This window comes from Schistocerca nitens, chromosome 1 (genome assembly GCF_023898315.1).
Source record: "Schistocerca nitens isolate TAMUIC-IGC-003100 chromosome 1, iqSchNite1.1, whole genome shotgun sequence".
NCBI lineage: Eukaryota > Metazoa > Arthropoda > Insecta > Orthoptera > Acrididae > Schistocerca > Schistocerca nitens.
In genome coordinates, this window is record NC_064614.1 from 864,826,401 (window position 1) to 864,850,227 (window position 23,827).

At 40.0% G+C, this 23,827-nt stretch overlaps 1 protein-coding gene across 1 annotated transcript in view; it reads right to left on the reverse strand.

The window, feature by feature from the left end:
- Positions 1 to 1,436: 1,436 nt before the first annotated feature.
- LOC126263530 (very long-chain specific acyl-CoA dehydrogenase, mitochondrial) overlaps positions 1,437 to 23,827 on the reverse strand; it is a 104,132-nt gene continuing 81,741 nt past the window's right edge. The window contains exons 7-11 of the mRNA XM_049960627.1: positions 22,029 to 22,292; positions 18,577 to 18,745; positions 11,806 to 11,993; positions 7,232 to 7,444; positions 1,437 to 2,327 (exon numbers count right to left, since the gene is read on the reverse strand). Of these exons, the coding sequence (XP_049816584.1) occupies positions 2,190 to 2,327; positions 7,232 to 7,444; positions 11,806 to 11,993; positions 18,577 to 18,745; positions 22,029 to 22,292 (972 nt within the window). The 3' untranslated portion in view covers positions 1,437 to 2,189. The remainder of the gene's footprint in view (positions 2,328 to 7,231; positions 7,445 to 11,805; positions 11,994 to 18,576; positions 18,746 to 22,028; positions 22,293 to 23,827) is intronic.

Genomic DNA, 23,827 nt, shown 5'->3' on the forward strand with positions numbered 1-23,827 from the left:
GAAAAAATGTGCATTTTGGTTGAAAAATTGAATAAAGTGCGGTACTGCTTGTGGGGCTTTTGGTGAATCTGCTATGAGTAAGACGAGAGTAGTATAAACATTTCAAACAGGGTTGAGAAGATGTTGACCACCTCGGATTCACTAGCACATCAATTACTGATGATAATGTGGAAGAAGTAAAGAGAATGGCTCTGGAGAATTACCAAATCACATCAGAGAGATTGCTGATGGTTTGGCATACCCTTTGGCTCGTGCCAAGCAATTTTTTGGACATTTAATGTCTAGCAACAAAGTTTGGTCTGAAATTGACTTTTTCTGGAAAACATGTCGCATGGACATCGCTCAGGAATTGCTGAACGAAGTCGACAATGATCCATAACCTGTAAATAAGGTTACGGTATATCATATGATGAAAGATGGGTGTAAAGAGCATGATGTCAAAACCAAGGCCCACTTGTTGCAACGGTAACTGCTTGAAGAACCAAGACCGAAAAAAAATTTGATGAATGCGATCACATGTGAAGGTTCTCACTGTTTTCTTTGATTACAATGGGATAATGTATAATGAGTTCCTGCCTAATTATATGGTCAGTAAGGAATGCTACCTGGAAGTTTTGTGCTTTTTGCATGATGCAATCCGAAGAAAATGGCCAGAATTGTGCAAAACCACTTAAATTCTTTAAGTAAAACAAAAATTGCCATTACTTGATCACATCTTGCATGTGTCACGTGCTTCTACAAACTTTGAGAATGTTCATAAATTTTTAAGTCCAAATAATATTCTTCAAAATTTCTTGTAACTTTTTTTGTAGCTGCTGGCAAGGGTTTTGTTGTGGAAAGTACTCGACCAAATTCAGAATCTGTACTAAGATTTGAAAAATCACTAATTGGCAATACTGTAATGACCTTGAGATGCCTACTTTCATGACTGCCACTGTAGTTAGCGGTGCAATAAGACAGCTTTTGCAAGCTTAGCATTTCTTATGTACCACTTGATTAAATGGAGAGTTGTTACTGTTACTCCTTCCATTACTTATCTTCTACTATCACATTTACTTTAAATCTTGTAGTGTCAAAGGGATAGAAATGGATCTCAGAAAATGAGTTACACTTCGTATTATGTCCTTGTTGCAATTGTTGAGGTATTAGTTTTGCAAAGATCACCTGCCTTTTCATCTGAAAAGATTATGATTATTAATTCTTGAAAACATTTGTTTAATGGAGATTTTCTGTTATAAGGCAAAGTCAAGACAGAGGAAAGAAGAGTACTGCATCAATATAGCCTGCACTCTGTTGTGGAATAGAAGTGTTAACAGTGGTGTAAGAGATCTTAAACTATCATGGTATCACAGTACTTATGCAGACCTCAAGTCAATGCATAACAGGTAGACAGGAAACCATGTGTCATTTTGCTCCTTTCTTGAATTAGTCAATGATACAAAAAATAGACTTTATTTAAACATATAAACAGTATATACAAATCATACTTATCACCTAGCAGTGAAGTTCAAACATTTTTTGCAATATCAAAATAATTTCTTTAAGTAAATCTGTATGACAGATGGTATCAATGTGTTAAATACATTGTATATTTGATCCATTTCACAATTTAACGTGAGAAACACACATTGAATACACACAGCCTGCTCTTTGTTCATTTTTAAAAGCTGCGCCATTTCTTTGATTTTAATTTCGTAAAAAAAGTTACTTTAGATGCAGGATGCAACCTTAAGGGCAAAAGTGTATTCGTCATGGACTTGCTAAAATTAAGTACTGATTGGCCTCAGCTTATAGTGTGGTGAGGTTTTTTTTTTTTTTTTTTTTACGGGAGTATTGTCACTGTCAGTTTTGCAGAAAAGGTTTTAGAGTAGAGAGAGCTTACTTTGTAAGGCAATGGTATGCATCCTGATGATGAATACTGACATCCAGTTTAACCACAAGTATCAGTCGAGTGGCAAACACATATTTTATGTGAGAAGAAAATCCTCCTCCAGTGTGGTACAGATAACAAAAATCAGCATCCATAATGTAATAAAATTAAAAATTAGAGAAATCAGATCTTCATACAGAAATAAAATATGTAAAAGTGCAATACTGTTGAAACATTTTCTGAAAAGTTTCCGTTAGAAGTTCCGCGGAGAACTAGTGCTTTGAAATATATATCTCATAGCAATCTTCAGTAATTCATGTTACAAGTTTAGAGGGTTTAATTGAACCAGGCCGCCATTTGTACATATGTTTTTGGAAAGTTCACTCATCTTTTTAAATGTGTCAAGAACATCTTCACTTGCAGTTGCCTGAAGATTCTGCTCGACACGTTTTGAGGCCTGTGGAGAAGAAAGAGAAAAGTAGCAATTATTTGTCAGAACATGTAAATAACATGGAATTATTATTTCAAGATGATCTTAAATTACACACTGGTATACATTTCTCCTTCTTACATGAAGTACAACAAGATTGTCTCCAGTAACAAATCTGATTTCTGAATAAGAAACCTGCTATATAATCTTACCTTATACACAGACTATAGATGGCGTTACTGCTACCCACTTTGGGTGGTTAAACTGAAATTGTTATAATTTACTTATCGAAACATCTAGTACACTTGATGTTTTTTTGCATGCCTCTTCATGGTGTTTTAGTGTAATTAAATGCTGGAATTCAGTCACACTGGCTTAGAAACACCCTTCTGCACACTTTCCAAACCACAGTGATGAATTCACTGCACTTCCAGGTTTACCATTTTCTGAGTATTTTGGAATACACTTCTACTTATACAAAACTAACTTTTTCTAAAATGTTTAGGTTTGTTTACAGCCAAATATAAGTCCGTCCTATTATGATTATTAAACTTTAGAAGCCATGAAGGCACTCTGCTAAAGAAAAAAAATGTCCAGTTACTTTGCACTGTCCTCACAAATAATTTTCCAAATCACTTTGAATATTCAATGTATCTTTTACATGGTTGACCAAGAGTTCTTTTCGCATGGGAAGCTCTTCTGTCACACTCTTAATGATCCACTTCAGTGGTGACACTATGACATGTTGATGGCCACTAGATCACCAACGACTGCAGCAGAATCTCATACATAAGTTATGTGCCTGCTGGGCTGGCAGTGTAACAGCTACCTATGCATAGGGCAGTCAATGTATTAATTTTATTATGATCAGTAGTAGTGCAAGATGACTTATGTGTGATGATGAAAAAAAAAAAAAAAAAAAAAAAAAAAAGCACTTTGAGATGAATCTATAGTATCCAAAATTTAATTATGCACTGTGAAAAATTAAGTTACTTGTTGTGCCAGGCAGCACTAGCTTATGTATGGAGATACTCCAATCTCAGTTGCTTCGGAAACAGAAAGCTCATTCTACAGGAAGTGTGTCAGTGAGGTTCTGGAAGGTATCGACAGGGACATGAAGCCTTACTGACTCAAATGCCATGGCCCGCTGCACTATGTTTCTTGGTTGAGGCTCAATGGTGCAAACAGCCCTATTGAAATCGTCCCACAGATTCTTGAGTGGGTTTAAATCTGGGGAGTTCAGTGGCCCAACCACACACGTACATTGCGAGCTGTACAACATGCAGCATTGTCCTGCTGGCAGATGTCATGGGGGGGGGGGGGGGGGGGACACTGCACATTGGGATGGACATGGTTGCCAAGTATAATGTATACATTGTGTTGATCCATTGTGCCTTCCAGAATAATGAGATCATCTAGGGAATTCCACAAAAACATTACCCAGAGCACATTATGAAAAGGAGTCGCAGATAAGTGCAAGAAAAAGATGGTCACAAAATAAGCTTTCAGCCAACAAGGTCTTTGTCTAGACAGACACTTTACACATCACCCCTGACTTTCATGGCCCATAGTGTGTATGTGTGCACACGCACACACCCTCCTGACCATAGTCTCTGACAGCTGAAGCCAGACGTACTGTGTGTGTGTGTGTGTGTGTGTGTGTGTGTGTGTGTGTGTGTGTGTGTTTTCAACAAAGGCCTTGTTGGTGGCAGAAAGCAAACTTTATGAGAGTCTTTTTGTTGTGCCTATCTATGACTCAGCATCTCCACTATATTGCGAGTAGCAACTAGCCTTTTCATAAAGTTGTTACATTTCATCCATTGTTTGATTTTACCCAGCTCATAAAACCTTCTTCCTCTGGCCTGAAATGTTGCATGGCTGTATATGCCAACAACCATCTGTCTGATGGAGCATAAAACCTGATTAATCTGAAAAAAACACCTCTCACCACTCAGTGGATGTCGAATTGTGATAGTGACATGCAAATTCCAGCTTTCATTACTGATGAATAGCAGACAGCATGGGTGCATGAACCAGACAGCTGCTGTGGAGCTCCACACACAGCATCGATCACTGAGGAGATGCTGTTTGTAGCCCCTTTGTTCACTTGGGCATCAGTTGCTCATCTATTCACTTTACACATCACCCCTGACTTTCATGGCCCATAATGCACCACAGATGATTCAGTGTCAGTTTTGGATAACACCATTTTGCCATGCACAGTATAATTTAGCCATGGCAGCACGTGTATAGTTTACAAACTTAGCTATTTCGAAAATCCTTCCATCCTTGGCCCAAAAGCCAATGATCATGTCCTTTTAGATGTCTGCATTACAAAAATGTCTGCACTGTTTTCCATATCTTCCTGACACTTTATATACCTTCCACTGCTAGTGCTGCCATCTGTGAGTTGTGAGTGGTTATTGCACATTGACATCAAACACAGGTGGTGATCACTAAATGTGACTGGACTGTGTAGTTTCACATTTCACTGAAAGGACGGATGCACCCACTATGTAGTGTGGAATAGACATCTAGATATCAGGGAGCCATATCTGCCAGTATAAAAGGAGTAAGGAGCTTTTTGTTGTAAGTAGAGAAGCAGTAATAAATACATCATCATGGACATTTCACCCCCTTACAGAGCTCGGTGGCTCATTGGTAAAATGCCAGAATGCATATCCAAAGATCTTGGGCTCGATACGCAGTCAATCCCCAATTCTTATCTGTCACTTAACACTTCTTCCACCTCTGACAGTGTTTGCTGATGTGAAAAATTCTGGACTGCACCATGGTTTGGATTCCATGTTAAACTGTAGTTCCCCCTATAAGTGGCTGGGTAAGTCAGTTCAGAGGTTGGAGGAAGGCAACTGTGTACCACCTCCAACAGGACCAAGCCTAATACAGTACTGTGGTGTTCTAAACAGTGTTCGGATCGGTGACTGCTTTGCTTTTAAGGCTGTCCAAGTCAACTGTTGATGAAAGTTAAGACATGGAGGAACAACCAGGCAAACCTCATGCACGGGGGCCACCAAGCATTGCAAAGGGTGGTTGTAAAAAAAAACTGCATGAAATCTGCACAAGGAGTCAGTCTTGAGTTTCAAAGTGCTACCAGCAGTCCAGCTTGAACAGTGAATGTGCTTAGGGATTTACAGGGGTGCAATGTTGAGCAGCTCCTCCAATGCCAAACATTTCTGTAGTCAATGCTAAGTGATACTTTAAGTGGTGTAAAGTGCAATGCCACTGGAAATGAGTTATTTGGTGTGATGAATCCTACTATACGAAGTACCAATCCAGTAGAAAGCTTTGGGCTCAGCATATGGCTAAATAACATTACCTGCCATTATGTGTAGTGTCAACAGTGAAGCATGGAGGAGCTGGTGTTATGGTATGGTATGGTGTGGTGTGTTTCTCCTTAGTGTACTTAAGGAAATGCTAAATGTAGAAGGATACGACCAGATTTTACAGCATTGTATACACTGCTTACAGCATATGAACAGTTTGGAGACAATGACTGACTGAACATAACAGTGCACCCTTTTATAAAGCAGCATCTGTGACGCAATGGTATGTGGACAACAACATTTCTGAAATGGACTAGGCTGGCCAAAGTCCTGACCTAAACGTAGTGGAACAACTTTGGGGTGAGTCAGAACACAGCCTTTGCTCCAGATCCCAACGTCCAACATCACTACCTACCCTGGTTTCAGCTCTTGAGGAAGAACACATTGCCATTTCTCCACAGACATTCAGACACCTCATGAAAAGTGCCCCCAGCAGAGCACATTAATGTCCATTAATAGGTGTCATATGAATATATCACCACACTATTACAGTACAGATGGTCCAGTTCAGAGAGAAGTATATACTCTTTTCATCACCAACATCACCACTTTGAGCACTTTTTTTCCATGTAAACATAATATGAAATATTCTCCTATTATGATTCCACCTTCTTTATTATGTAATCCAAGTCGACAGTCGGCGTATGCTTCCCTTGCGACATGAAATTATAATTACTTGAATAAAACCTCACATTACAGCCTCCCCTTCCCACTGTTTGTTGACATAGGACTTCTTTAAGAAAATCAAATATTATTACGAAGTTCAGACCTCCATCTAGTCATTCTGTTTTTATTTTATTATGCGTTTCCTAAATTGCTTCAGATAATTCCTACATTTTCCAAAATTATTCATTGAACAAAGCTGCAGCCAATTACATCCCTGATCCTCCTGCAAATCACCTTGTCATTCACAACAGAGATGTTGGCATCAAGTAAAACTATAATCTTGTAAGCTGTCCTCCCGTCATTTTAAGCTTTCTGACCATGGTTTTTAATGGTTGGCAATTGGACTATGGTGGGAGAGACCTACTGCAGCCTGATTACTTGACATAACTGTACTTTATCTCAAAAATCTACAATAAAACATGTTAAGGCTCCTCTGGGATAAAAGATGACATACTTAATTTATTCACCTTCAAACAATGGAAAATTGTACACACTCATTCACTTTGTTAATAAGGACTAACTTTGAAATTCAAGCCCCCAGAAAAACCCGCAGGTGCTTCAACATTCCTATTCCAACGGAATATTTCCTCAGTGCACTATTAACCACTTTTTAATCCAGCTTCATATATTTGTGATTCACAACTTTCACTACATGCTCATTTGAGGCCCACCTACAGTTATGTGCTCGCTACTAACTTGTATGGTCATCATGACATTGCATTGTCTGCTGGAGAAATGGCGAGAAACTGCAGAAAATTATAGAATCTAAGGTTTGCCAGTTAGTGCCTTCTACTCAGTAGTTCACTGGCAAGGACATCAATTACAATATCGCTATAATCTACATACTTGTTCCTGTTAAACCTGAAACTGGAATGTGTGTATTTTCATTTAAACACCTAATTAAATAACTATTCAACATACCTCTCGACACCAAATTTCAACAATCATTTGTTCATATGCTGCAGATTTCAGGTTACTATTCAGAGACTTTGTTGCTCTAGACAGAACTACCACCATCGTGTAAATATCAATTGCAGCATTTGCCAGTCTATTCAAAATAAATTGTTCTTCAACTATTCCTCGTCCATATTTGATCAGTGCAGATTCCACAGAACTCCCGTATGCAGCAATGGCCTGAAAATAAAATTAAATGAGCTGTGTCTTCAACTGTCAATTAAAAACAAAAGTCATTGCATTACATAAACTGATAAAATATAGTCTTGAAGTAGTGACTCCTCAGGCGTGATGTAATGCACATTTGTAGAACAGTAAAAATTGTTGAATGTAGAATTAATGATGACATTGTATAGTTTGGGTGTATGTTACTGTACTAATAGAAGACCTTTTAATTAAAGTGCACCAACAGTTTATTTGTTTTGTAATAGTATACATATGTTTAAAACATGTCTTCTACATACAGTAAAGCGTCGATTATCTGAAGTAATTGGGGGACATGGGTGTTCAGAAAACTGGTTTGTTTGGATAATCGAACTGTACATGTTTATTTGCCAAAAAGAAGTACTGTACAGTAAATTTATTCATAAAAACAGGCATCTCTTTTAGTATTACAAAGTAACATACAAAGGCAACTTCAGTAGGAATATATAGTATGTGGCACAGTTTATTAAACAAAAATATATACATATTACATACGCATTTTGTATGAACAATACACACAGTATACAAAATTAACGTTTAAAAAAAATCCTTTATTTTGGTCTGTCTAAGCAAGCCTACATGCTTACGAGCAGCTAAGTCATATACTTTTTTCATTACAGATATCTGAAACTGGTCACTTTCATCTTGGGCTTCAAACCATCGCAAGGCAGTATCTAAACAAGTAACGCCTCAGAAGCTGTTGGTATTCTTTCATCTTCACTTCTCTGTCTTGCATGATTTGGTGTCCTGGATCTGCATCATTGATATTCATGAACGTCTTCTTCATCACATTCGTGGCAATCTATTTCTTTTAGCATACCGAGAATTTTGGACATATCATTCTATTCGTTATTTTCAATGATACCTTGTGAATTTTCTTTTGTGTCCAAAATTTTATTCCATGCTTTCTTCAAATTCTCCTCCTTTACACTATTCCATGCTGCGCTGATCACGTAGGACGCGTCTTTCAAGTCAATATTCTTATGATTTCTTAAGAGACTTTCTTCTCCATCCTCTTCTCTTTCTAACAATAACTTACGCAACAATTCTTTCCTGTAATATCGTTGAAAGTCTCAATAACGCCTTGATCCATGGGCTGTAAAAAGGAGATTACATTAGGTGGAAGAAATATTACCTTTATGTTCCACCAGCGGTGGCCCAGTGCGGCAACTACTGTGGGAAACTTGGTTTGGGAGTGAGGGGGATGATGGACGGTGGGATGGGAGAGTAACAGGTGCAAGCGAGTACACAATTCGGTTAAGCGGTCGTTTGGTTGACCAATGTTCGGATAATCAACGCTCTACTGTATAACATTAACACTAACGTGCTCCAAAATACGCTTATAGCAGCAGCTATTCCAAAATTTGAATATCTTGAGAAAAGGGGGGGGAAATGTATTAGGCAGCTATGGCATAGTTTAACATGAATCTGTATCTTAAATGATTGTGGAAAACCTTACAACTTTTTACCCTGCGATTTGCAACTATGAGTATGAAGTGTAAATAAGCAACAGTAAAGTTTTTGCATCTTGTGATTGCATTTCTGTAAGGCTTGGTCAAGATGTTGGAGCAGTGGCATTGATTAACCACAGACAACTTCTGAAATCTTGCTAAGGCAACTGGGGCTGTATGTCACTGTGGGTTTATCATGCCTTAAATGGTTGCCAACAATGAGGGTGTTATTTTTGGGAGTCAGCTAAATCTTATGTGTATCCCACATAAGGAAGAACAGTCATCAGGCCACATATGCCACCTCTAAGTATCTGTACAAATACAGGTTATGGTCCACTTTTTAAGCTCCTGTAACCATCCTAGGTACTTATAGTGGTTAGCTAGCATCTGATCAGTCCATGTTGGACCAAGCAAAGGCATTACTGTTTCCATTTTGTTTGCTTCTGGAAATTGGCCATCTGTCAGACAATAAATTATCCAAGGTCGCGAGTGCGGAAAGAAAAAAGTACACTTCACTGTTCTTGGTGACATCAACCACAGTTCCAAAAATCATTTTGCTTGCAGCTCATTGTATATTTTCAAATGCTCCCACTCATCTTTAACATGGTGAACTCTTTCAGTCACCAAGACTAAATTAAGATTTAAGCTGTTCTTGCCAGAGTGATTCTCTCAGTGCTGTTTTCACAATTAAAGTAATTATTCTGATGCATCTGTTCTGCTTCCCTCTCTAGTAATTGGCCTCTGTCTTTTCAGCACAATACTATGGCTGCAAGTATGAAAATGGAGGCAATTGGAAATTAGGAATTTGGTACAATTAAAATGCTCTGTTGTGTAAGATGGTTCAGACTTATAAATTGTCAAAATACAAACACATTAGATGTAGCATATGTAACTCAAGATGTCTCCAGAAAAAAAAAAAAAGTGTCAGGAGAAACTAAGCCTGATAAAATCCACAGAAAAACACCAAGAAACATTTATCTGACAAATGAAGTAAGGGGTAGAGATTTAAAAGTGGAAGGATAGGCGGCAACTGGAAATCGTCAAATCAGATCTACACTCCTGGAAATGGAAAAAAGAACACATTGACACCGGTGTGTCAGACCCACCATACTTACTCCGGACACTGCGAGAGGGCTGTACAAGCAATGATCACACGCACGGCACAGCGGACACACCAGGAACCGCGGTGTTGGCCGTTGAATGGCGCTAGCTGCGCAGCATTTGTGCACCGCCGCCGTCAGTGTCAGCCAGTTTGCCGTGGCATACGGAGCTCCATCGCAGTCTTTAACACTGGTAGCATGCCGCGACAGCGTGGACGTGAACCGTATGTGCAGTTGACGGACTTTGAGCGAGGGCGTATAGTGGGCATGCGGGAGGCCGGGTGGACGTACCGCCAAATTGCTCAACACGTGGGGCGTGAGGTCTCCACAGTACATCGATGTTGTCGCCAGTGGTCGGCGGAAGGTGCATGTGCCCGTCGACCTGGGACCGGACCGCAGCAACGCACGGATGCACGCCAAGACCGTAGGATCCTACGCAGTGCCGTAGGGGACCGCACCGCCACTTCCCAGCAAATTAGGGACACTGTTGCTCCTGGGGTATCGGCGAGGACCATTCGCAACCGTCTCCATGAAGCTGGGCTACGGTCCCGCACACCGTTAGGCCGTCTTCCGCTCACGCCCCAACATCGTGCAGCCCGCCTCCAGTGGTGTCGCGACAGGCGTGAATGGAGGGACGAATGGAGACGTGTCGTCTTCAGCGATGAGAGTCGCTTCTGCCTTGGTGCCAATGATGGTCGTATGCGTGTTTGGCGCCGTGCAGGTGAGCGCCACAATCAGGACTGCATACGACCGAGGCACACAGGGCCAACACCCGACATCATGGTGTGGGGAGCGATCTCCTACACTGGCCGTACACCACTGGTGATCGTCGAGGGGACACTGAATAGTGCACGGTACAGCCAAACCGTCATCGAACCCATCATTCTACCATTCCTAGACCGGCAAGGGAACTTGCTGTTCCAACAGGACAATGCACGTCCGCATGTATCCCGTGCCACCCAACGTGCTCTAGAAGGTGTAAGTCAACTACCCTGGCCAGCAAGATCCCCGGATCTGTCCCCCATTGAGCATGTTTGGGACTGGATGAAGCGTCGTCTCACGCGGTCTGCACGTCCAGCACTAACGCTGGTCCAACTGAGGCGCCAGGTGGAAATGGCATGGCAAGCCGTTCCACAGGACTACATCCAGCATCTCTACGATCGTCTCCATGGGAGAATAGCAGCCTGCATTGCTGCGAAAGGTGGATATACACTGTACTAGTGCCGACATTGTGCATGCTCTGTTGCCTGTGTCTATGTGCCTGTGGTTCTGTCAGTGTGATCATGTGATGTAACTGACCCCAGGAATGTCTCAATAAAGTTTCCCCTTCCTGGGACAATGAATTCAAGGTGTTCTTATTTCAATTTCCAGGAGTGTATTTACATTACAGGGGAAGGGGGTGGATATAGGACTTTGAGAACAAAATACGCTAAATGTTATGCCAATGTATCTAGAACAACAAAGTAAAAAGAAGTGTAAAATAATCTGGTAAATAAAACAGTCTCTTGCAATGCCATGGCAACTTGGTAGTTTCCATAGTGACAGGTAACAAAGTAGCCGAACTTCTTGGGTAGAAGCAGTTTTGTAACAATGCAAGCCCCTTTTCTAGCCTTTACTTGTGTAAAGATGGTCTGTGATGCACAATTTAGAATATGCCCAATACTGTAGCAGCACAGCACATTTTTGCTGCAGCACACAGGAGAAAAATGTCCACACTCTTAGCTCATTCTCGTGATTGTGTTAAGAAATACGAACATATTGCTATTATTAAATGGTTGTTTCATACCTTAGAGGCGAGTGTAGCAGAAGATGAAAGATTGGGATGCACAACATGGGACAATGATGGAGGGCTGGCCAAGCCAACAGATCGAATAGCTCGTTTGGTTGCCTCACCAAATATAAGTCCAAGGTTTGCTGCAGGGTTCTTAAAAGCCTTCTGCAATTCTCGCAGATGAGCTCCAGCATACTGAATACCTGTAAAACAAAATGTTATATTGATGTGGCTTCTGTGTTAACCACGAAAATCTTATTCGCAAGTAATTACTTCAGACTAATATACAAAGGCCACATACACTGGCAAATGAGTGACAGGTATCTCCAAAGCCAGTTCCCAGAAACTGGAAGTTTGTGAATACATTTTGCTTGGTAAATGTGCAATATTAAGTTCATAAAGTATCATTTAGCCTGAAAAACAATACAACTATTATTGATTGACTTTGATATTGAGGAACTCACCATTTCAAAGGCTCAAACTTTTGATCAGAATGAAAGAAAGCCATTTGATAGCAAGCTTTTGAAATTATTATTTCTTGAATGCATGGTTTTGCTACAATATGTACTGATAAAATTCTCTCGCGCTACCAGCTGGTTGCTGCCCATCCTTACACAGCCGCGCTGCCTTCTGCGACGTCACTGGTGCTCCCTCCATTACCATATAAGGCAATGTTTTCATTGTGTGCCTGCTGCAACCTTACAATGACCAAGACCCAAGTTGCAGACTGCCATCTTTATTGGCACCTTGTCACAAACTTTTATTCTATCACTTATTTTATTACAATGTCCCAGAAGCTATTAGACTGTGTAGTAACAGATGTCTCTTGTAACGTAATACGATGTCTGTTTTCTACAATACGAAGTCTGTTTTCTAGAGCATGCTTTGCTACCACTGATTTCTCATGGTACCGATGGCAAAAGCATCTCTTGTTCTGCACAGCACTGTTTGATAGTATGCAGTCTGAGTGACATAAAACTGTCCGCACCCACTTGGTATTTTATGTACTCCTGATGTTCTGAAACCTGCTCCTGCTCTCTCTCTCTCTCTCTCTCTCTCTCTTTCCCTTTTTGCGCACGCCTCATGAGCTGTTTAATTTTCATTGGCGCCTTTAAGCCTGAATCAATTTCATGTCCCTTTAACGGTCGGCTAACCTTTCCTTTTACTGAGTCACAGAACAGCAAAAACACAACAAGCTTCTTTGAGTCGTCCTGGGTGTCCTCCTGCTTCCGTACTTTCGGAAAAATGGTTTGCACCATCTGATGGTAGTTGTAGTCGTTTTCCTTGAAAATCACCAATTGAGACAGCTACCATTTGATCCACCAAGGGCCTCAGAAAAGAACATTTCTGGGGTGGATGATGATAGATTTTAGCGTGCAGGTATCAGTCTGCTTGGGTGTTTCTGGTAAACATTGTGACTGAAACACCCATTTGCTTCATGGCGGATGAGGAAGTCAAGGAATGCCAAGGCACCATCTGCCTCTACCTCATGATGTGAGGCAAGAATATCCCATCTTTTCACATCCATGAGACCACACAACGAATGTGTCATCAATGTAATGATAAAAGCAGCTAGGCTGTACAGGAACTGTGTCCATGTCCTTGTCCTCAAAAGTACTCCATAAACGTGTTGTCTATAGTTGGAGATAATGGGCTCCCCATCATGACAGTCTGTCTGATTAAAATACGAGGGCCGTTCAGAAAGTAACCTCCGGTTGATTTAAAAAAATACACCAAGTTAAATAAAAATATTTTAATATATACATCTTACAACTACATCTTTGCACTATTTTTCTACATAGTCTCCATAGCGATTGAGGCACTTATCGTATCTCTTTACAAGCTTTGAAATTCCTTCTGCATAAAAATCACCCACTTGTGCCTGGAGCCAGCCTGTGACCGCATCTTTGAGCTCTTCGTCGTCATCAAACCGCTGTGACCCCGAGCCATTTCTTCAAATGCATGAAGAGGTGATAATCACTTGGCGCCAGGTCTGGGCTGTAAGGTGGATGGTTGGTAACGTCCCACTTGAAGGACTCAAGAAGGGCCGTTGTTCTGCGAGCAGAGTGAGGACGGGCGTTATCGTGCAAAAAAACGATACCGGAAGTCAGCATACCACGGCGTTTGTTCTGTATAGCCCGTCGTAACTTTTTTATTGTTTCACAGTACACGTCTTGATTAATGGTTGTACCACGTTCCATGAATTCAACCAACAACACCCCTTTGGCATCCCAAAACACCGTTGCCATCAGTTTTCTGGCAGAAAAATCTTGCGAGGCTTTTCTTGGTTTGGTAGGCGAATCTGAATGTGCCCACATCTTTGACTGTTCTTTTGTCTCAGGGTTCACATACTTAATCCAGGTTTCGTCACCAGTCACGATTCTGTTTAACAATGGTTCTCCTTCGTCCTCATAACGTGACAGAAAGTCTAATGCAGAGGCCATTCTTTGAGTTTTGTGGTGGTCGGTAAGAATTTTGGGCACCCATCGTGCACAGAACTTACGGTAACCCAATCTTGCTGTCACTATCTCGTACAAGAGAGTCTTAGAAATCTGTGGAAAACCAGTAGACAACTCCGACATTGAGAAACGTCGATTTTCACGAACTTTTGCATCAACTGTCTGAACGAGTTCGTCAGTCACCAATGATGGTCTACCACTCCTCTCTTCATCATGAACGTTTTCTCGTCCACTTTTAAATAAACGTACCCATTCACGGACAACTCCTTCACTCATAACTCTTGGTCCGTACACGGCACAAAGCTCACGATGAATAGCTGCTGCAGAATATCCTTTGGCTGTAAAAAACCTTATGACAGCACGCACTTCACATTTGGCGGGGTTTTCTATTGCAGCACACATTTCAAACTGCCACAAAAACTAAACTAGCGCAGGTACGATGTTCACTCGACCACGGCTTGATGCCGACTGACCTGTTGAGTGCGTGAACGCACAGATGGCGTCGCTACTCCCCCCACAACCCGCACTGTGACCAATCGGAGGTTACTTTCTGAACCGCCCTCGTATTCTCCACCGTACAAAAAAAAGTGATGTCTCAGTGTGCTTAAACAAATCAACAACAGCACCATGAAGAGATGATGATTCCATGTTTTGCCTTTGTGAGCCACCATAACAACACTGCTGCAGCCAAGAAATATTTTGTCACGTTAGCTTCATCCGGCTGCAAGAGAGGGTGCGTCACACCAGAAAGCAGTTGAACACCATTGGCTGCGAGCTAATAGCCGCCCATCTGCAGGTGACAGAGTTACTCTCAGCTTTGGATTGGGAATGGATTGATGCAGCCACAGTTGCACAATAAATGTCATCACAGAGAACAGCCAAGGAAACGTAGAATGGGAAATTCAACTGGCTTTCACAGCAACAGTATGGGGAAGAGCAGAAAACGCAGTTATCTGCATGACTATGAGAAACATCGATGCATGTGCCATTTCGGCTCTTACGGGGTCTTAATTTTGCACCCTCATCATATAGTATCCCTTTCACTGACATAATAAGTGGTGTGGCACAAGCAGTTCACAAGAAGCCCAATGAACCTGCTGGAGAACTTCGTTGAGAAACAAGCCACATTCTCTTAAAATCCAAGATGCCAACCTCGAACATAAAAAGAGCTGAATGTAATGATCTTAAAGAAGTCTGTAATGATCCTCTCTTCATAGTCCTGCCAGCTGACAAAGGCAGTGCAGTGATCGTTATGTAATGACCTGACTGATGCAAAGGTTTGGTTGATGCTGGAGGAGGACACACATCAAAAAATTATCAAAAGAACAAATGCCCAGAATAATGAGGAAGACGTCAGAACTTCTCAAGAGGTTTTCACTGGAAGAGAATGTCATAAAATCTCCTTCCTATGGTACCTCTACCATCTACTTTGAGTGGCCTTCGAACAGTTTACAAGAAGGACACAACTCTATTCCCTTCATGTTCGCCATTAGATTGCCACTTTATAGACTTGTGAAACAACTGGCCAGCCTCTTTACTCTGCATGTTGGTCACTGCGTGCACCACATCAACAGTATGATCAACTTCCTCAGTCATATTAAATGCCTGTGTCTTGGAGGAGGAGATATTATGGTCAGCTTTGATGTAGTGTCATTCATGTGTGTTCCCATCAAGTATTATATAGATCTGCTCTCCCAGTTTGGTGACATCGTTGTGAATTTATTTAAGCACACACTGATATAATTATTTTTGTACGATGGAGAATATTTTTATCAGCTGGACGGCATCATGATGGGGAGTCCGTTAGCTCCTTTTATAGCCAACTTGTTTATGAAGTTCTTTGAAGACATTGCCCTGGACATGGCCTCTGCAAAGTGTAGTTACTTTTATCGTTACACTGATATCACGTTCGTTGTCTGGTCTCATGGATGTGAAAACCTGAGAGAATTCTTGGACTGCATCAACGATATCCATGACAAAACAAAATTCGCAATGGAGGTAGAGACAGATGGTGCCTTGCCATTACTTGACATCTTTGTCTGCCATAAAGCAAATGGATGCTTCAGCCACAGCATTTACTGGAAACCCACCCCACAGCCATCACCTATTGCAGAAACATTCTGTTCAGAGAACCTTGGTACATTGAGCGAAAGATGTCACAGATGGTGAAAACCTGCCTAAGGAACTGAGCCATTAGGGAAAGTTTTCAAGGAGAACAGCTACAACTACTACCAGATTTCTTTCCAAAAATCTGAAGCAGAAGGACCCTGAGGAGGATTCTAAAAAGAATCTGTGGCTCAGGGGCATTAAATCAATTTCTTCTTCAGGCTGCAACTGAAATTCGACGGGTCATTAGGCCTGTGAAAGACGATACAGGCCTCAGAAAGCCAGGACTATATAAAATATCATGTGGATGTGGACAGTTCTATGTCGGTCAGACTGTGCATACTATTGGACAGTGCTGCGTAGAACACAAGAGATGCTTTTGTTTTTGCTACCATGAGAAATCAGCAGTAGCAGGATATGCTCTAGGAAATGGAAATCAAACTGCATTTGAAGAGACGTCAGTTATTACACAGACTAATAGTTTCTAAGACAATGTCATAAAAGAAGCAATTGAGATATAATTTTTGACAACACCCTCAATAAAGACAGCAGCCTGCAGCTAAGTACAGCTTGGGACGTGGCCATTGGAAGGTTGAAGCAAGTGTGGCAGGCGACCACTGAAAACATTACCTTCTATGGTGCTGGAGTAAGCACAAGTGACGTAGCAGCAATCAAAAGACAGTCACTACATGACAATGGCAGAGGATTTTAAACCACTTGACATGACTGGAAGCTCGAAAGAATTTTAACACTATTATCTCTCATTTTGTACCAGAAGATGAAGAGATGGTGCGTGTTTAAGTATCAAATAGCTTGGAGGACCACTCACAACATAGCTCAAGAGAGAGAGTTATTGTAAGGACGGTAAGGAACTATGAAGGTCATTGTGACATAGTGAAGGAAACAAGGAGAGATTTGGAAAGGAAATTAAAGTTCTGGGAGAAGACATAAAAACTCTGAGGTTTGTTGATTGCTATGTAATTCTGTCAAAAACAGCAAATGAGTTGGAAGAGCAGCTGAAAGGAATGGACAGTGTTTTGCAAAAGAGAATGTAAGATGAACAACAACTAAAGTAAAAGAAGTGTTATGGAATGTTGAATTAAATCTGGTGATGTGAGACAATCAGATTAGGACAGAACGAAGATTAGTGTTTTAATGCACCATCCACAATGAAGTCATTAGAGATGGAGGGCTAGTTCTGATTAGTGAAGGATGGGTTTAAATAATTTAGGGACATAATAGAAAATCTAAATCAGGTTGCAAATTGGAACTGTTGTTGTCCTGAATGAGTCAAGTATGCTAACTGCTGTGCTACCACCTTGATAGATTAGGTTAGGGACACTAAAAGTAGTAGAAAAGTTTTGCAATTTGGGCATTGAAATACAATGGCCAATGTAGAGAGAATATAAAATACCAACTGGCAACAGCAAGAAGAAGAGTATCTGAAGAAGAGAAATTTGTTAACACTGAATATTAATTTAAATGTTAGAAATTCTTTTTTGGAAGGTATTTGTCAAGAATGTAGTGTTACACATCAGTGAAATGTGGATGAGGAACAGTTCAGATTAGAACAGAATAGCTTTTGAAATGTAGTTCTACTGTGGAAGATTAGCAGAGTTTTCGGACAACTAATGAGGAGGTTCTGAATTTTACTGGGAAAGAAGACATACATATTTTTCCCGCCATACCATAAGTCTGATAATTTGCTTGTTGTGGTTCATTCCAGTCTGCTGCAGCCAGAAACGGAAAGATGGTAGTCTGAGGGCACAAAAAGTACAGACTGTAGGAAGGATGCGGAAGACATTCCCACCCTACTGACTCAATTTCAATTCAAAATGAGGCTGTGTGTTATTGTGCTTCAGAAATGTCTAGATGTAGCAGACAACATTTATGGCCTGTCCAGGTTCAAGAAAAATCAACCAGTATATAACCCTCTGCATCCCACAAGACTCTGCCTGTAACTTTCCAAGCAGGCCACATTGTCCTTGTTTTTTTAATGGTAAATCTAAATGCATTCCATACTCTGGTGTTTCTTTTCAACCTCATAAAGATGGATCCAGCTTATATCACCTGTCACAATATTCACCAGTTGTCCTCATTTTGAAATCTCTGTAGAATTCTTTGGGCCATAATTTTCAAACCAGTTTTAACAGTAAGAGAGAATAAAGGGGTGTAAGAAAGACTGTTTCATAATATGTTGTTGAATTATAATTTTACTTACCAGTCAATGCCACAAACAACCTTAATATGTCATTTGTGCCCTCAAAAATGCGAAATATCCTGAGATCTCTCAAAACCCTTTCCAGTCCACAGTCCTTCATAAAACCCATACCACCAAGTATTTGGATTGATTCATCTGTCACAGTCCACGCAGCCTCAGAAGCAAATACCTGCAAAAACAACAAGACAAAACTCTGCAACATTATATGTAAGAAACTGGAAACAGTTGAAATTAAGCTATGGAAAATCCAGGATGGAATAATGAGAATATTAGGAAAAGGATAGATTGCTACTGTCTGTGACTTATCTCCTCTATATGACGAATAGCAATCTATCCTTTTCACAATATTGCCATTATCTGTCCTTTTTGTAAAACTGGTCAAACATTTATTTCTAGTCTCATACAAATTTAGGGTTGTATTAATTTCAGTTATATGACGAGTCTTCTCAAGTTTCAGTTCATAATTTATAAAACTGGCTTTTTCCCAAACTCCATTAAGGCAACTAAGTGAGAAATAAGCATATCAAATCCCCTCATACATCTTAATATACCTTACCTGCACCAAAGGAACTGGTAATTAAATTACAAGGTCAAGTGAACGCTGTTAAGAACTTTTACATCCATGTTGCTGAACATTTTGTGCAGTACTGGATGAAACCAAAATTCTTAATTAGATTTCTCTGCATTGTTTCCAGTTTTCTTTTGTATCTCTTGGGACACCAATGAACTTTACACTTGGGTGTTTCATTTAATGTGAACACTGATCTCCTTTTCTGCAGTTGAAAACTAATTTTTACATTTTGACTGTGTGCAATGAACCAAACTGCTCTGCTACTTGATCCTTACTGTAAGATTTAACTTTGCTCCACTTACTAAGTTATCCTTGCACAACTCGTGACTCACGAACTGCCCACCAGTTTTGCTTCTGCAAGTACCTCTCTTCAACCTTCCAAAGGAAATATCAAATCAGCACCCTTTCCTCTGCAGAGTGAAAATTCATTTTGCTTAGCCACTTGTTTGCTTGTCTCTGGTATGAAAAGGCAGGCCTATGCATCCTTGCTCATCATCAGCAAAATAATGTTAAAGTTGTGTGTGTGTGGGGGGGGGGGGGGGGAGGGGGGGGATGAACAGGACACACACATACTTCCTCCACCATCCACTGCTATTTCAGCATGAATCTTTGAAAACTGAGGCATCACTAGTATTCAACATCCTTGAAAAAATATGAAAGAACAATGTACATATATGATACATAGTTCAATATATATTTTCAAATCAGTAGAAGAAGTATGTTGATATCTAATATTAAAGAATATAGTGAAATTTTTATTTTTGGGTTTCCACATATGAACTGGTACAAAAAGAACTCTTATACGGCACCCTTGTTCATCTGTCTGTCCATCTGTTAAGATCCCCTTTTCTCAGGAATTGGGTAGAGATACCAAGTTGAAATTTATTTCAAATACTAAGGTTGGTAGTACGTTGGTGGTGTAAAAAAATTAATCATCCAAGTCAGTGCAATCAAAAGATATGGTCATTTATGTCACATACTTTGATACTCAAAGGCTCACTCATCGAAACCTATGCATGAACTATCCATATACTCAATTACATACTTAAGTTTGTACAGAATCCTCAGAGAGGGAGTCTCACTCACACTTGGACTTTTTTTTCCAAATTCAAATGAATGGTGTTTGGTAAAACCCACCACATGTTACAATACGGTGACCTGATATGTCTTATTCCTAAACCACTATGTGCTGTGGGTATGAAGTCTAAATAACATGGTGACAGATCCAGTAAGTATAGTGTCTACTCAAGTTTCCACAGATGAGATGTGCAATATTTTCCCTCATATACTAACCCACAACCCCACTGTCTTTTACCAACTTTATAGAATTGCACTCTTTCTAATCAATGACTCTAGTATTATTTTCTGCCAAAATGAAATGTGCTGTTGGCACATCTATCCATATTATCCGTGCCAGCATAGGTAGGGTTCAGAGTAGGGTTATGTATTCTGGAAAGAAGACAAAGCAAAAGGTTTGGATATCTAACAAATTAAAAAATCTCTCTTTTTTTATTTTCTTGATTAAAGTTAGCTGCCTGATATTTAGCAATGCACACAGCAAACAGTGAGGAAACTATAAAATTACTAGGAGACAGTATGCATGGGCAGTACTTACCTCCAGGAGGTGAAATTTTAGTAATGCCAAGAGACCCAAACATGTATTCTTACTTTTTGCAACTGATAGATTCTGTCTGGTTTTATTGTGTCTATTGGGAGTACTGAGATTTCGTCTTCTAGAGGTAAGTACTGGCCACACACAATGTCTCATTGTAATTTTACAGACTTCAACAGAAAACTGATGACGACGATGATGCTGATTGTTTTATGATATATATGGATATGTTACATAGACACTAATGTAGCAGTAGCACATAGCCACTGCTGAACGGGAAGGAAGAACTTCTCATAGTAGAAGGTTTCCTGTTAATTTTATAATATTAACTTACACTATTAAATTTAGCCTGAATAAGCACAATTTATTTAGTGCATTTTAAAGATAGTTAATAATTATAGCTGTTTCACTTTGTTCACTTATATGTTGAGCGATTCCACAGGCCCAATTCAAATCTTCTGTAAGATAGTTTCACTTTTGAAAGTGATGGAATAAATCCTGGTGGGGAGACATATGAAATAAGCCTTTCCGTGGAGCAGTCAATAGAATAACAACCTTAAAATAAGGAAGCAATGTAACAAGAGGTGCAGTTTGTAAATGAGGTGGTGTACAAGTTGGTTTGCAAATGAGATGGTGCACAAGTTGGGAGGAAAAGAATGTTTGGTTCTAAGTAGTGTGGCCTTTATTCCAGGGTATGGCTCCAGAAAATGACAGTCCTTGTAGATAGGTTAGTTCCACACTGGGAAAGTATTCCACATCTAATACAGAAGTTCCAACAACAGCCAGTATGCCACAGGAGACCTGTTTGTGAAACAAATTTGTCAAATAATGCTAGACATGATGGCAGTGATGAGATGGGATGCACATTTGTGTAACGAATAAATGGCCTTACAGATAATTTTACCACAACTGAACTTGTGAAACTTCACTATCAGAGTGAAGCAGTTACTGAGAATATGTTTGTAACATCCCTCACACTACTACTCATTACATAATCACTATTCGCTTAAATGAGATGTTAGCCTTCAGCAGCAAAAACCATGAATTTGAGACTATAAGCAACATTTTTGTGCAATATAATACTGGTATTTGAATGTCTCAGATCGCCTAGTTCGGTAAGAAACTGAAGGCCCAAAAAATCCTAGATCCCAAACACTAGTTAAGTGTTATTTTCAACATATTCCAACATATCAGTTCTAAGCCACTCTCAGGCAATAACACATCTCACAAAAACAGCACTGTCACTTATGTTTACTTTTATTCATTTACCTTTGAAATAGCAGCTTCAAGTTGGAAATCAACAGATCCACGGTCCATGTTTCCACTAATCATATATGCTAGAGACTCTGTAACATACTGAAGCATTGCCATTCGAGCAATCTTTTCTTGAATACTTCCAAAAGTGTCAATTTTTCGACCAAACTGTACCCTTGTTGTGGCGTGCTCTACTGCTTTCTTTGATACTGCTCGCATTGTGCCAGCAAGTGCTGCAGCCATCCCAAAGCGACCATTGTTTAAAATATTCATTGCAACCTGTGAATGAAATAAAAAGTCTCGTGTAAGTACAGAACATAAATCACTGCCTTCCTACCTAAGATTAGCAGAATCTAACTTGACAAATGCAGCCCAGCATCTGCATCTATTAATTTAATTTTCATTATGTTAGGATTTCTGAAAACCTCTTTATACTTCTTAAAGATTCAAATATAATGATAATTACCATTTCTTGGTCATGATGTGTACATGAATGGCCACTTTCAAAAAATATATGTGCCACCATGAGCTGTTTTTATGGAAGTAGTTACACCAAAAGAGCCACAATGGTGAGTGGAGGAAATGCAGATGCTGCTTTTGCTGTGCTACAAGGAAATCATTACATTATACTGTCCTCAAATACTCACTGAGTTGTTACCTCTGTGTTAATAAACCCTCGCAAATATTTAAAACTGCTGCTACCTAACTATAAACAACCCATGGAAGTAGAATGATGACTACTTAAAAACTAGAGAATTGCTTCAGTGGAGTAAGAGGCATGTTAGGAACATTGAACAGCAGAATTCAAGGAAAATGTGTTAACTACGAGAATGAAACAGTGATTATAAATACACAATTGACAAGCTAAGATGTTGCATGCAGGAAAGAATGGTAACAGCCACACACAGAAGAGGTTGCAATATTTGTTCAACAACACTTAATAAATTTTTTTACTTAGCCATTCTTGAACTGTAGACTGCTCTGCATTCATTTGAAATAGCATATGGTGAGCATCAAGTGTATTTCAGTTATGAAGAACTAATGTTAAGGTATGGATACACTTTCTGTCATGCCATTTTGAGAAAACTGAGAATGTGCCCCGCAGTAACAAAAACTGCCTAAATGTACTGTGAATAAACTGCTCAAGAAACATTTTACACCGCCTGCATTTCTATAAATGTGTATACATTTATATTCATGTGCAGCTGGGACTGAAAGAATAAGTCTTCCAAAACTATAAAGATATTGTGAAATAAAAACAAAATAGTAATCAAAATGAAGGCAGCCTGATCGAAAGTACACATTTTAAATTCTGAATCTGCTGTTGCCTCACCTCATATATTATAGCATGCCTGGATCCTCTTATTGTTGAGTCCACAAGGTGGTTAAGACAGGGCAACTCCAGCTCATTCTACTCTTTGACAGGGGCCCCTCCTGAGGTCACCCAGTACCAAGCATGCTCCTTACATGGTTCATGTCAGCTGATATTGCAGGCCATTTCATTCAGTTGATTCTGGCTTTCTGGAGGGAAGTGCGCTTGTGGATTATTGTCTTGAAGGATGAACTCATTGTCAAAGTGCTGAATTTAAGGCTGGGGGATTTTGTTCCAATATTTAACACCCCTCTACTTATCCTCAAAGGTGACAAGTGGTGTCTGGTACCTGCGACTCGTACCAATCCAAACTGTGATTGACCTACATTCCTGCTGAACCTATGGGTCTGTATGTCTGTGATGTGCACTGGTGTGTACCTGGCTACCTCCACACTCTTCCACAGTAATTATTCAGATCAGACCAATCACGCATCTGTCAGTG